This window comes from Plectropomus leopardus, chromosome 5, assembly GCF_008729295.1.
Source record: "Plectropomus leopardus isolate mb chromosome 5, YSFRI_Pleo_2.0, whole genome shotgun sequence".
Lineage (NCBI taxonomy): Eukaryota > Metazoa > Chordata > Actinopteri > Perciformes > Serranidae > Plectropomus > Plectropomus leopardus.
The window spans coordinates 29,340,218-29,354,780 of NC_056467.1; the positions used below are offsets into that span (position 1 = coordinate 29,340,218).

A 14,563-nucleotide genomic window follows, 5' to 3' on the forward strand; every position below is an offset into this window, starting at 1 on the left:
TCTCCCCTCCTTGGTCTAGTTATTGAAGAAATGTAATGTTTTATGAATAAAGATGAGACCCGGGCATTTTGCAGTGTATGTTCCTTTCCTCAGCGTGGCCATCCAGCCAAGGCCAAGAGGAGATCTGTTTCAGCAGAACATTATGTATGCTGCCACGGGCCAGCGGACAGTTCATTTCACTTAAATCATCTAAATTATTCACCAGAAAATCTGAAAGACTGCATTAGCTCACCACAGGTACACACCACAGAGAGTGTCTGAGTAAATTGTGAATGTCATCCTCATCACCATCCTATGTATAATCTACATTAAAAAGAAAAAAGAAAAACATTAAACAGCAGTCATCTTCAAACAATGTTGACACTAATCTTCCTCTGGGATTATGATGAAGCACACCAGCGTTGGTGTTTTCTTAATACCAGTGGGTAGAGATAGACCGCAGATCAAAAGGCTTGAGTCAGACTTAATTAAAAAAATATTAATCATGTGTATAGTTTCTCTTGTAATTATCCCTATGCATAATAGTGCAGCTAATTGAATCATTAAGAATCATAGCAGTTGCTTGAGTTTTCTGTGGTGTAAAAGGAGAGGGAGAAAGAACATGAGAATAAATATAACTTCAAAGAAGAAGAAACAGTGTATTAACAGGGTTTAATATAGTGCACAACACAGAGGAATGATGCTGCACAAAACAGCCTGAATAAATCATGTCTCACTTTATATATCTACATTATTATATTTGCTGCTGGTGTTGCCAAAAGTAAATATTATGCTTCTGCTGAATTTATATCTGAATTTATATCTGATTGTACAGTGCCATCTGCTGGTCAGTAAGAGACAGTTTCTTGAGCATTTCTTGTTTTGAACACACTGCTGTGAGAAAGGATTCCAATAGAAGTCAAAACCCTGTGACTCGTGTACGTATTTATTGAATATGAACATTTGATCACTGTGCGCCCCTTGAAAGCATGGGTGGATTATTAAACAGGTCTCCAGGCACAGACCAGTGTCAAGGGCCCCATTGACCTTCACTTGCAAAATATCACTTAAATTCAACATGTGCCAACCAGAAGAAACTCAAATTGACCACAAACAAACAGCAAAACACTACAAAGAGACACTAAAAGACAACAAATAGATGCAAAACAGCTGGAAAGAGACCAAAAAAAAAAGTTTTTAACAGAGATAGCGCTATAAGGCCACTATGAAGTCCCTCTATATGCCGCCTGTGCATTTTCAACCCAGTCTCACTCTGAAGTCGTCACATGGTGACGGTCGGGCAGTGACCTCCCATATCAACCTATGACGTTCTAGTTCAGAGTGAGAATGTGCTGGCATTTTAACACAGAACCAAACAACGGCGCCATCTCATCTATTGTGTGGTTACAAACAGCCCAGAAGCAAAAGAGGTGTGACGGACATGACATGTAACACAACAATGTCGGCCTCTTGCATAACTAATAACATATACTTCTGCAGAGTTTCTAATCAGTAACTGGCAACAAAAATAATTTATCATCTCTGTTACATGGCAGTTGATCTCGTCCTCTGCTTGGAGTATAAGGAAATCCTGGACCTAATTGTATTTCCAATTTCAATATTTCCAATTTTCATTTTTGGCCGCAGCTCTTCTTTTAGTTAGCTGATAAATGCTTCTAGCTGCTTTTTAAATCTCCCAGCAGTGGGTCATACACATAACACGCCGTCAAAACATCACACCCATCCTGCCACCTGTCCCTTTTACACAGACATCCATTTGGTGCAGTTACTAACTCCGCTGCTAGAGTGAGGCGGAATAACAGTGCAACATTACCACCGTAACAGGCAGTGCAAAGGGTGCTAAAGGGACTCAAAATTACTAATAATAGGGACAAAACAGCGAAAAAGAGACACAAAATGTCTACAAAAAGACTCAAATTGACCACAAATAGACATAAAACTGAGACAATGGGTGTACAAGGGACTACAAATATGGGCAAAACATGACAAAAAATAAATAACAAAAAGACAAAAACAGCACAATGGGAGACCACACAGAGATGCATAATGAACACAAAGATCTGCAAAGCAACAACAAATACAGGCTATACAGCTGTAAAATCTGTATGTCTTGCTAGAATGATGAAGAGGCGGTTTGCATGTCTGTGCCCAGTGGCCCATTGTCTCATAACCCACCCGTACATGAGAGGAAGAGGAGTTACAGGTTAGGTGCACAGCAGTAAGTGTTACACTGAAAACTGATATGTAAAAAAACTACACCAAACAAACAAATGCGTCACCAAACATTCATTCTACCACTTCGAATACACAAACATCCACTAAAACACTACTTTAATTTTCATTTAAAAATGCTCTTTTCCAAAGAGATGAATTTATACAGGCAGCATGAAAGACCTAAACCTCAACCAGCCAGATGCAGTTACATTTTTGAAATAGAGTGGTCAGGAGTTGACATGGAGCTTTTATTATTTTATGATGTTGCTAAAAATATACTCTGTGTAAATATCACTCATTTTGCAAGTAGTGATATACACACACAGTATATTTTTAGCAACATCATAGAAGAATAAAAGCTCCATGTCAACTCCTGACCACTCTATTTCACTTTTCTGTGCTTCTTTGATGTAGCAGCAGACAACTCTGCGCCAGTAATGAGGAGGTTAGCCCTTTTCCAAATTGAGCAATCATGGGTTTGTTGACAGCATACAGCTACATTTACCTCACTGATGAGTGGACTGAACAGCCACTGTTTGCATTCTGATTAGTAACCAGCAAGTGAGTCAGAAATGTCAATGTCTGACTGGAACACAGCTGAGCAAAAACAGAAGGAAACATAGCCCTTTTGTAACCTTTGGATAGACAGGCATAGGCTTGAGAAAGAAGTTTAGCACAGCACAGAGTTGTAGCTTTACTAGAAAAAATATCCTGCAGCAGAGCCAGTATAAATGATGTCTTACAGAGAGATTTATCCTTGTCAGCGAGGCCAAAATGAATACTGAGACTTCTCCTTCAACTCTCCTTGACTGACAGATCAAAACCATTTCTCAAGCTCTGCAGCAATACAGCCTTCTCATAATCACACAGTCCTGTCAAACAACAAGTGTGCAGCTGTAAAGCACAGGATTCTGAGACAGTCTTTTGCACCAGTTTAGCCAGCATCAGGAGACCAGTTAGCAGAGAGACTTTGGTCGAACCTTTGGGAAAAGCTGGAAGAAACAAAACATTAACAGTCATGTTTTTTTAAATTATTATTTGCATTGATAAAAAAATACAGTTCAACAAAGATATGGTCAAAAGGGTCTTCTTTATAAAAAACAACAGGCAGATTTTAGAGATCAATTAGACTAAAACAAAAACTCCCAAACCAACCCCACAGATATGACGGATTGTCTTTACTGAACAATGAAAACAATACTTTGTTTTTTGTTGTTGTTTGACTGCATTGCTACTTAAATGCCAGATTATCTCCCTACAAAGGTGCTGAATTTTTTTTTTCATTCTGCATATATTATTGTTTCTATACACCCCTATTCTATGGTTCGATAAAAGCAGGTTCTAATATCCTCTTTTTTAAATGTTATTCAATTTTTTATTACTTTATAAATAATGTATTACATATTTATTTTATATCATTTTTTAAAACTATTTTATTTATTTATTTATTTATTAACTTATTCATATATACGTATATATTTCATATTACATGATTAATATATATTAATTAGTATATATATATTTTATTTACTTATTTAAATATATTTTCCGGTTCAACAAGAAAAAAAACACATCAGAAAGAGGAGTATAGATGTAATGCTGGTTTAAATCTGTTTTAGTCATACCAAGACTATATTATATAGTTCAACATTTTGTCTATAAATTGGTATCTTACCCCAAAGTTGTTGTGTGTGAACAAAGCCCTCCCTGCCACAGAGCGAGGCCCACCACCAATCCGACCCTTCAGGTTTCTGCAGGATGGTGACCATGTCTCCCTCTTTGAAGCTCAGCTCATCAGGTGCCTGAGCCGGGTAGCTCCACAGAGCGTACAGCACCCCGCTGTTCTCCACACCCATGGCCTCCTCCATGCCTGGTATCAAAAAGAAAACAGGATTAAAGAAATTTATATGAGGTTGAGTAGAGGAGTATAATTCAATATGATCACCCTTAATAGCAACCATGTCCTAAAAACAACAGATGGAATAGTGACCACATTAAAACACTTTAGGTTGATAAAGCATACAGTTGCACATATATTCACTTGCTACAGTTAGATAGCAAGTTTATGATCTGTATTGCATTTATTTTCTTTCTTAATTTACATTAGTATCTATTTATTTGTTTGTTTTTGGTTTGTTTGTTTTTTGTAGGTGCTGTTGTTGCTGTTTTTTTGCTTTTTTTGTTAATTTTGTTCTTTTTTTAATTATTTGTGTTTCTTGCTAGTTCGCTTGCTGGCATTTTGAAAGAGCCTTTTGGTTTGCATACGGCGCAAACTATTGTTGTACTGTCTGATTTTCTATTGTACTTGTAAATAACAATAAAACTTGGAGAGAAAAAGAAAAAGAAAACAGGATAAATATGCATATACAAGAAACATTAAAGGTTATACTGTCAACTTTTTATTAAATATTAAGGAATTCATTGCTTTATTTGAAACTCCTTTCTGTATTTTTCCTTAAAGAAATACTTAGAAATACTGTTGGTTATTATGTGCATTGAATATGTTTGTGACTTGTGTATATGTGTGTGTGTGTGTGTGTGTGTCTTTTTTCCCAGGTGGAGCTGTTTGGCTAGGGGGCATGTTCAATCTTCACATAGTGTTTTCTGTTTTGCTACGGTTTCCAGTTTGAGTGATCTGTTTCCTCAAAACGGTGTGACATGGTGAGCAGCGGGCTTCTAGGTATGTTTTCCCCTATTTGTTGGGTTTGCAAGAGGTGTACCCAATTAGTAATAGCATCTGGTAAATCTTTACTTATTGTTCATAGATTTTTTTGGTTTTTATTCCACACTTGCTTTGGCAATGTAGTTGTATATTTTAACATGCCAACAAAGCCCCTTTGAACTGACCTGAATAAAACCCAAAGTATTAAAAGGCAAAGCACCTGTGCAACACAACAGGTTGTTCAACGCTCCACTGTCTCTGTTCAAATAAATGTTTTTGATACGTTTGGAATCAGTTTCAAAGGCTTTTCCATCCTGCCAAAAATACAGATTTGATATGTATGGTCATACATTAGGATACCAAATATTATCACAAAAATCCTATATTATTCAGAGCTTTCCATCACAATGTGTGCTGTTGATGAGTCCTTGAGTAAGACACCAGAACCCTCTCTGTTACCTTTAGGTTACTTTGAATGAGAATATTGGTCAAGAGTCATGAATGTAATCTTGAGTTCTATGATGGGTGTTTTAGTATCAGCTACATTACATGCCTGTGTGTGAATGACTGAGCTCAAACTCACATTTAACAGTTAAAAGAGCAAAGGTCAGAGCACCAATAAGTGGAGCAATGTTTGACTCTTAGCATTTAATAGCATAGTGTCATAGGGTGTGTGTGTACTGATGCATGTGTGGGTGTCACTGCCTCACCCCTAAGGAAGCTCTCACACTCCTCAAACCCAACAGCAAAAGGATCACACTTTTGAGAGGCAATGGCGCCATCGCTCTCTGTCATGGCCATCACAGCAGCTCCATTCCTCACCAAAAACTCACACAGAGGACGGTCGTTACAAGAGGCCGCACAATGCAGCGGGGGTCCTGTGGGCCAAAGAACTGCCAGTTAATATATGGAGAGTAGACGCTGCTGTTCTGAATATATCACATGTGTAGATATAAACGGCTCATGCTAAGGTAACAAAAACACAACAATTCTTATTTCAAGGTGATTATAGACTATAAAAACATAGTTATGAATGTTATACAATTTCGTCCATTAGTTGTCCCTAAATCTTTCACACTGGACCTTTAAGTACAGCACTTGGGTAAATGTACTTACCGTAAAACTTCAAATATAAGCCTAGTCCCAATTAGATGGCCATTCCCTTTTACTAGCCGGGTGTGGCTACACGTTTGCACAAATAAATGTCTGTCTCAGTTAGAAGCCCAGTCGGGTTACCATGCGGTACATTTTTATAGAAGTACTTTTAATGTATAAAAAGATTGTTGGCTACCTGCTGGAGTTAATGTTAGTATGTACGCTTAAACTTATGTTAATATGGACTTATTACTTACAGCATTAGCTTGGTAAGATCTCCACAATTCAGTCATTCATTTCATTTTACTGAAACCATGAGCACCAAAGTGTGTTTTGTGTGAAAGGAAATAAAAGCCTGTCCTATATAGTGCCTGTCCCAAATATAAGTCTATTGAGTTTAATGATTTAAGGAAATGATAGCCTGCACCATTAATTGAAGATTTACGGTAGTTAAATTCCACCACTGAAGAGAGGATATATAGATTGAACAGAATAAACAGATATTTACCAGCCGTGGCTGTCTGGTGCGCTGACATTGGCTCCAATCCGAACCAGGAAGTCCACCACGTTGTAATGGCCCCCACAGATGGCATTGTGAAGGGCGGTGATGCCTTCATCGTTGGGTTGACTCGGGTCGTTCATCTGTTGAAGACATTTTACACAGAATAGATTCATCAGCTAAACTGTAATGTTACAAATATATTCTTAAACTTTTAGAAATCAGTAAAGTTTTATGTTAAATGAAGAAGTTTTTCTGCAACTGGCCTTATCCACTTTATCTTCCTTACAAAACTACTGTCAGGATCACCTTAACTGACTCTTTAACCCACGACTAAAAATAGAAGTACTGCATGAGCAACTTCTAGACAAATATATATCTGTGTGAAGAAGAAGCAGCAGTGGTGTGTTGAATAAAGGAATGCAGACTCAGCAAAACCTCCCTCAGAGAATTAAAGTAAAATATTCACATATATTTCCAGTGCTTCTTAAAGTCTAAATCCAGAACTTGAGCACCAATTTTACTGTCTGAGTTCACAGGTCAGACGGCTTTTATGAGTTTTTACCTTATACAATATTTTATGGAGGCTGCTGATGTAAGCTAAAAAGAATTCACCCTCACAGTGAACAATGTAACTAAAATGACAAATGCAAAGTGCACCATTGCCTATATTTTAACTCTCTGAAACCTGAAACAACATCATTTTTATTGTGCTATGTTCAGTCGCCTTTCAAAAGCTTTTTGACCCTTTGAAACCTGAGGAATGCATGATTTCTTTCCAAAACATGAGGAAAAAAAGAAATGAACTTTGCAAGAAATGCAACACAAATTGAAAAAAATTAGTTAACTGTGACAATCCAAAGAAAATGTCCAGAAAACTTCATTTATAGTTACAATAATTTAATATTTAAATTATGTAATAAAAACACCAATAGATATACAAAATAAATACATCTTTAAAAAATATATAATTTCAGTATTTTCTTTAGGCATTTTTCTAGATTGTTGTTTTTTTAAAAAAAACTTTTTTTGCTTATTTTCTGGCAGTTTTCTCTGGCAGTAACCTTTTTACTAACCTTTTTTTTGCCAATTTTTGGGCCATGTTGTAAGGTTGATGTTGCCTTATTCACATGTTTTTGACAGAATCAAACCAATTTGTGCAGATTTTAAAGGGATCATTAACAAATCTTTAATCTCAGCAGATTTTGTTTTCTATAACTAGGGTTGGTAGCCTTCACCTTTGGGGTTGCAAATTTCATTGAATTAATTTCACCCTTGTCTAATTTTATAAAAATTATTTTGCTTCCCTTTTTTAAAAAAAAATCTGTATATCATAAAAAATCATTTAGAATTATTGGTGCAATGGGTTTAGTATTTTTGATTAAATCAATATTACAGGGAGTGGTAGCAGCAGACTTGTAGTAGTTGTAGCTGCATCAGAGTAGTAGTAGTCATTGCGATGACAATATAACAATAGGATATGTTAGTATACACACGCACCTCCTGCACGGCCTTCTGAACTACCGCCAGTTCTCCCACCAATGATCCGTCCAGCAGCAAGACAAGCGGGCTGAGTCGAGCTCGCCTCCCAGAGCTCTTATGCTCCCGCTTAGAGCGCCGCAGGATGGAATGGTAGTTCTGAGGGGACAAACGGGATGCCATCTTATACTGTGTGATGTAAAACACTTAACTGCAGAAAGTGTCATCGACTACAGGCATTTAAAACAACATTTTAAATTAGCTGTGACAATGAAAATTGCTGCCAGATAATGTACAGAGTTGATGTGCCTTTACAGTATGTTGAATGCATAAAAATTAGTGGCCGTGAAACATGTTTTAAATCAATTTAGAGGCATTATCTGTAAAATCTTCTTGACCAGATTTTTACATTATCAGTCGCTCTGAGTCAATTTCTTACTTTGAGGTCTTGATGCACCGAGGTGTCAGGTAGACGGGCAGGAGGTGTAGCGAAGTCCTCTCCGTCTGAGGAGCTGCTGGTCTCGCTACCTTGCTCCCCCTTTTGCCGAGATTCTTTCCTGCGAAACAGCTTGTCGATGAGATTTTTGTACTGGTTTGGCTGGTAGTGGGAGGCACTCTTCAGGGGCTGTGAAGGGTCCTGGGAGCCCCGTCTCTTCAGGGCTCGGGGGATTTCTGCCCGGATGCGGAGCAGCTCCTCCATGTCAGGAATCACCTGGCTCTCAGGGGCCACCACTGGCTGCAGTCTGGTGGGGCTGAGGGGCCGGGGAACTTGGGGTGCACCCTCACTTCGATCCTCTGGCGTGTTTGGGTTCTCCGAAATCACAGGCCTGTGATGAACAAAGTCCAGCCGCTCCAACTCTGCATCTATATCCCCTGAGTTCAGCGCTGCAAAGATGGATACCAAACCACACATAGTGAACTGAATAGAGACCCCTTGACATAGTGAGCATCAGAGTGTGTGGGCAGTTGTTAAATGTGTTATACCATCAATGTATACAGCTGGCTGTCTGAGCTCAGGTGGGTGTTGCAGCGGCTGAGGTACAGGTTGGTGGAAGAATTCCCTTGGGATGGGTGCAGGTGGTTGGTAAGGTGCCATATCACCTTCTTCTCCCAGCACTCTGGGGTGGTGGGCTGCCATCGCTCCCCAGTGGGGGTTTTGGAGACGCATGATGACAGAGAGAGGGATTGGCTTGCGCTGACGAGACTGAGTAGAAGTTGGAGGAATGGAAATACGGGAGATGATGGGCTGAGGGTGGTAAGGGGAGTGGACTGGAGATGAAACATCTGGAGGTACTGTTATCCGCGGGCTGCGGGGGAGAGAGCCATGGGAATAGATAAGGGGCTGAATGCGAGGATCCTGGAAAGGAATAAAAAGAGGGATACATTTGAATCTAATTCCAACTTACGATTTGCTTAAAAGTGATAGTGTTGAAATGTCGATAAAACACAATTGCAAGATGACTGCATTTCCACTGAGTGATGTTATGTGAATTCTCCTCTTGCAATAACATTCCAAGAAGCATGGCGAAGGCTGTTGAAAACATTAGCAGGTTTATTTCTATTGCAGCCATCGCACTAGCCGTCAGTATTTCCAACTGAAGGTGACGTAGGCGTGTTACATGAGCGATAATGGAAAAGCAAGGCCCTTATACGTGGGAGTGGCCATATATGAGGGATTTTTGGGAGGTGATAGACAATGATTTCACAGAAGAACTGTTGATTCAAAACTTCCAGATGATCTGCTCAACTTTTGAAGAGTAATGTGATGCAATAACACCTCTTGTAACTCCTGCTGCATCATGCCGGAGGGAGCCGGTTCCTACCAAAACCAACACTTAGCCATAGCATCATGTGACCTAAAAAAGTGTTTCAATTGAAGTTTTGTGAATTATGGCTTTTTTTAACCACCTGAAGTCTGCATAAGGAGGCCAGTCATGGGAAACTAAGTGAACTATGAGTTGTTTCAACCTAAATTGTCAACATGTTTCTTTTCCTGTCCATAGAGCCGCTCCAAACTTTCTACCCCACAATATCACAAATTTGAGTTTTAGCACTCCAGGTTTTGAATTGGGAAGAGATTATCTCATTTCTACCCATATTTTTAGACTGTCTTAGACCATAGGAATAACGGCCAGTAATAAAGCACTGACTGTGTATTGCACCTATTTTTGTTTGTTTTGTGTGTCATAGAGGTGAAAAATGGACTAATGCATCTTGAAAAACAAAAAACTATGAGTAGGTTTTTGAGTTTTAAACGCTTGCTAAACTCCTGCCCCTGCACTCCCTCCTCATCCTCTTCATTCTGTTCTTATGATTGAAAAACAATGCCACGTGACTTGCGCCTAGTAATGCCCATTTATTGGATATCTATGGCTCCAAAAGAACTTAAAGGAATGGCTTAACATGGATTGAAGAAAAAAGTTTTGAGCTACAACATAAGCCATACAAACAAATTTCTCCCAGTACGATTTAAAAGCCTCTCTGTGAACACCACCTTTTTGGGGCTCGGGGCCGGAGGAGGGCTGTCGAGGTTGGATTCCCTCCAGTTGCTGTTTGGCACAGTCTGCCGCAGCCACTCTGTCTCTGAAACAGGAAAGTGTTAAGTTAGAAAACAAAGACCACATACGGTGCAGGCAGAGCACCATTGTTCCTATGGTCTTGTATTTCACATCTTCACATAAACCATGAAATCTAAGAAAGTAGCAGTAATTAACCAACTGTCATAAGTGTGGTGAGGTTTCTTCTCGTAGGACACATCCAGATCTGTCTCATTCCACTTGCCAGGGCTCTTCTGCCTCTGCACCGCCTCATCTGGGAGAGAAAGATTAAGAGAGATATGTAAAGAAGATAAGAGTAAAAGAACACAGCAAACAGGGTGAAAGAAGAAGGAACTGAGAACGGTTCTTTACAGATCAGCAATGGGATTGTAGTTTATTTCATGATAAATATCTTCCTGCTTGGTTTAGTTGGCACAGAACTTCTGTCTAACTGACTGAACTACAGCCACATACCAGGTTGCCTGAAACCACCAAAGTTTCGAGGAAGTGTGCTGGACGTGGGCTGATTGAAAGACAAAGGAGACCGGCTTCTCCCTGAGCGAGGCGACCTGCGGCCCATTGAGCTGCTGTCATGAGGGCTCAGCAGGTTGGAGGAGGGGTGCATTGAGGGGGACCGAGGCAGCTGGTCAAAAGGAGCAGCGGTGGGGCTTGGAGAAGGGGATCTATCTATGTAACTGACTGAGCCTCGTGGGCTCCTGTTGTAACGAGAGGGAGAGGGAGAATGTCGCCTTTGGGTGCGAGGTGACTGTCTGGGGCTCTGCTGGCCTGTGCTTGAGTAGTTGTTGTATCCGGTTTGAAGGTTCGGAGAGCGTGCTCTTCTCTGGATCTTTGGGGATGAGCGTGGGCTCGTGGTATAAACAGAAGGGGAGGATGGTGCGGTTTTATTGCTGTAGAGGACAGAGTCCTGCAAACGGTAGGTTGTTGGGCTCGGGGTGTAAGGCATCGGGCTGGAGCTGCCATTACTGCTGCTACTGAAATCTCCTGAAGCGATGGGAGTGCTGGACAGCACCGTAGACAGAGGCTTCTCTCTGGAGATTGGAGAGCTGGTCTGAAAGAAAAATGCATCTGTAAGAAATAAGTATTATGAGGAATAACTAAAATAATGTGCTAAGTAGCAAAGTGTGCACATTTGTTCCCTTTTTTTGTTGGCATCCGAACAACTGCTGCACCTAAGGGTCTTTGACAGTCTGCCAATACATAAAACTCATAAAATATGTTGTTATTGGATATAAAAACATAATTATTGCTTTATTTTGGGTATTTTAATAAGGGGTGTAAATGTCAAGTGTGTAGGATTTAGGGGAATATATTGGCAGAAATATAAAATATATAAATATGCATTCTTTAAGTATTCTGAAAATAAGTGTTGCTGTGTTGACCACGAAGTCAGCAATGTTGCACAGCTATGTTTCTACAGCAGCCCTGAATGGACAAACAAAACACTGGCTCTAGATAGAAACGTTCTCCTTTTTGTGTCAGCCAACATAGTTAACAGCGTTACTGGAAAAACTGTTTTATTCTGTGTTTTTACCAGTTTAACCCTTTGAAACCTGGAGTGGCATCACTTTCCTTGTGCTGCTTTCAGACGTCTTTCACAAGTATTTAAACCTTTGAACCCTGAACAAAGAGCGATTTCTTTCAAAACATGAGGGGAAAAGGCCATAAGCACTTTAGTAATGACTGTGTGACTAAAAGCTATGGAAAGGAACTACATTTAAACTACATTTAAAATTAACATACTTACATATTTCGAATTATGTTGCAATATTATTCGAATTTTTTTAAGCACATTCTTTTTACGTTTAAAACAATGTATTTATTTATTACAAAATTCAGGACATTTTCTTGTACTGTTTGCTAATTTCTTGCTAATTTTGGGGCCATTTCTTATTTCTTTGCTCATTGCCTTCTTCCCACATTTTTGAGAGAAACCAAGCCAGTTTGCTTAGGCTTCCAAAATTTAAATCACCAGATCCATTTGTTTTGGAGTGGGGGAGACTTCTGTAGATAATTCAACACTCAGTAAAAATCTCCTGAGCATCTGGATCTTAAGTTATCAGTGAAAATAGGAAAGCATACTTTAGCAAGTGCTGGACTAGCAGCCCATCCCCAACAAGTCAGACACAGTGTCAGAAAAATGTGTAACCTGAAACTGCTTTCTTCTGTGTTTTTACTGGTTTTTATCACTTGGTCTGTTTGTTTTAAAGAGGAAGAGACCTCTGCAGATAATTTGGCTTCCGATAAAAACATCCTGTACACTGAAGGAATCCTACCAAGCAGAAGGTTCAGCTGGTTGTAATCTGCAATCATCATCACTAGATGCTACTACATCTTGCACATTGATCCTTTAACTTTTACTATCCAGTACAGCTACCATTTAGCTTACAATATGGACAGGAAAACCCCAGGGACATGTTTTAGTGTTTCAGAAAGACTGATGAAAGAAGCCTGCTAATGGAAAACCCAGATGCCAGAGGCTAGCTATGAGAGGGACATTCTCACACAGAAAGTAACTGTTCCAAGATTTGCAAATAACAGCTAAAAGGAGGAAATCAGCACTGGAGGTGCGTGTATGTGTACCTCAACCCCAGAGTTTCTGTTGGTATCGCTGGAGGAGGCCTCCTTCAGCAAGGAGTTGAACTCTCTGGATAACTCATCTGCTGTAGCCAGCGATGCATTCAGGTCATCGTTCATCGTCTGGACTGAATACAAACCACATAAGCAACACAGACGATCAGCATAGGATATTACTCCCATGTGCACACATACATGCTGAGCCAGACGGAGGGTCAGATAATGACAAATGAAGGGAAACTCACACAGCATGCTGCTGCCAAAGCTTGCCTGGGAACTCATGGCTGTGAGGTAGCAGCGCCCAGCTCCTGAAAAAGGAAACACAGCTGTTAGGAGAATAATCTCACATAACTTCAACTGATGTTTTCACAATCTCCTGAGACTGATTCACATCCAGCACTTTAGGTTTTATAGGACTCAGCATGCCCCGGTCAACGATTAAATGCAACAAAGATTCGTACAAATAGGTTACGCTCTCTGCCCTTCCTCTCATTCCATTCGACTGAGCCTTCGACTCTTAATTTGATGCAATAATGTTAGACAAACTGAACTGAATACTAAGGAGTGTTTCACCCTACCAGTTCTCTCCTGCTGCAGGCTGCCAGCTCTCACCCCTCAAGGCGCTCTGACACCAACTTTTGGTGAACACATAACCTGACATGTGTCATGTCTCAACAAGTCACACCATTCTTATACTTTGGTAACTGCAACAGCACTTACACGCATTCTTGAAGGGATTAATGTTACGGCTCACACCACTAAATGACATCACAACTCTTTCAGGCCCATTTTGGGAAAAGTGGTTGCAGTGTCTGTTCTGCTCACTCAACCACATGGTTTAACATCATATGTTGAACATAAAGCCACATTCAAGACAGACAGACAGACAGACAGACAGACAGACAGACAGGTGATGTACACAGCTGATCAAGATAAAGTGGATGACAAATTATACTGATGAGACAGACAGCTGTATGTCAACATGTCAATTCATCCATCCAGGTGCTACTCAAATAATGTGTCAATGCTAAAGCATCACTACATGCCTTAAGATAGATGCATGGAAAATAATTATTTATCCTGGGTTTATTTGTTGCTTATTAATATTCTCTAAATGTGACACCATCAGCAGTCAGATCATTAGAAAATAAAAACTTTGGGCAAATAAAATGTTATTCAATGTGTGTGCAGGAAGTATGACAGAAGAGAGTAAAAATAAAATGAAAGGACATAAAAAGACCATCAAATAAATAGCAATATACTGAATTTATTTTTTTTACATTTTTTATTCCTTAAAATGGACAAATAAATAAATAAATAAATAAATAGACTTCTCCATGGAAACTTCTTCATTAACTTTCATAAAATATTTAAATATCCATGCCCCTCTTTTAAGCACTTTAACCCTTTAACACCTAGATCAACATAAGTTTGCTTGTGCAGGATTCAGATATTTATATTTATATTATATTCATATTTATA

General features: G+C 39.5%; 1 protein-coding gene across 1 annotated transcript in view; it reads right to left on the minus strand.

Annotated features, from left to right (window-relative positions):
- ppp1r13l (protein phosphatase 1, regulatory subunit 13 like) overlaps positions 1 to 14,563 on the minus strand; it is a 38,693-nt gene that overhangs the window by 14,125 nt on the left and 10,005 nt on the right. The window contains exons 2-12 of the mRNA XM_042487006.1: positions 13,327 to 13,389; positions 13,088 to 13,209; positions 10,961 to 11,555; positions 10,668 to 10,760; positions 10,444 to 10,532; positions 8,934 to 9,306; positions 8,389 to 8,834; positions 7,971 to 8,108; positions 6,478 to 6,613; positions 5,587 to 5,751; positions 3,890 to 4,084 (exon numbers count right to left, since the gene is read on the minus strand). Of these exons, the coding sequence (XP_042342940.1) occupies positions 3,890 to 4,084; positions 5,587 to 5,751; positions 6,478 to 6,613; positions 7,971 to 8,108; positions 8,389 to 8,834; positions 8,934 to 9,306; positions 10,444 to 10,532; positions 10,668 to 10,760; positions 10,961 to 11,555; positions 13,088 to 13,209; positions 13,327 to 13,363 (2,389 nt within the window). The 5' untranslated portion in view covers positions 13,364 to 13,389. The remainder of the gene's footprint in view (positions 1 to 3,889; positions 4,085 to 5,586; positions 5,752 to 6,477; positions 6,614 to 7,970; positions 8,109 to 8,388; positions 8,835 to 8,933; positions 9,307 to 10,443; positions 10,533 to 10,667; positions 10,761 to 10,960; positions 11,556 to 13,087; positions 13,210 to 13,326; positions 13,390 to 14,563) is intronic.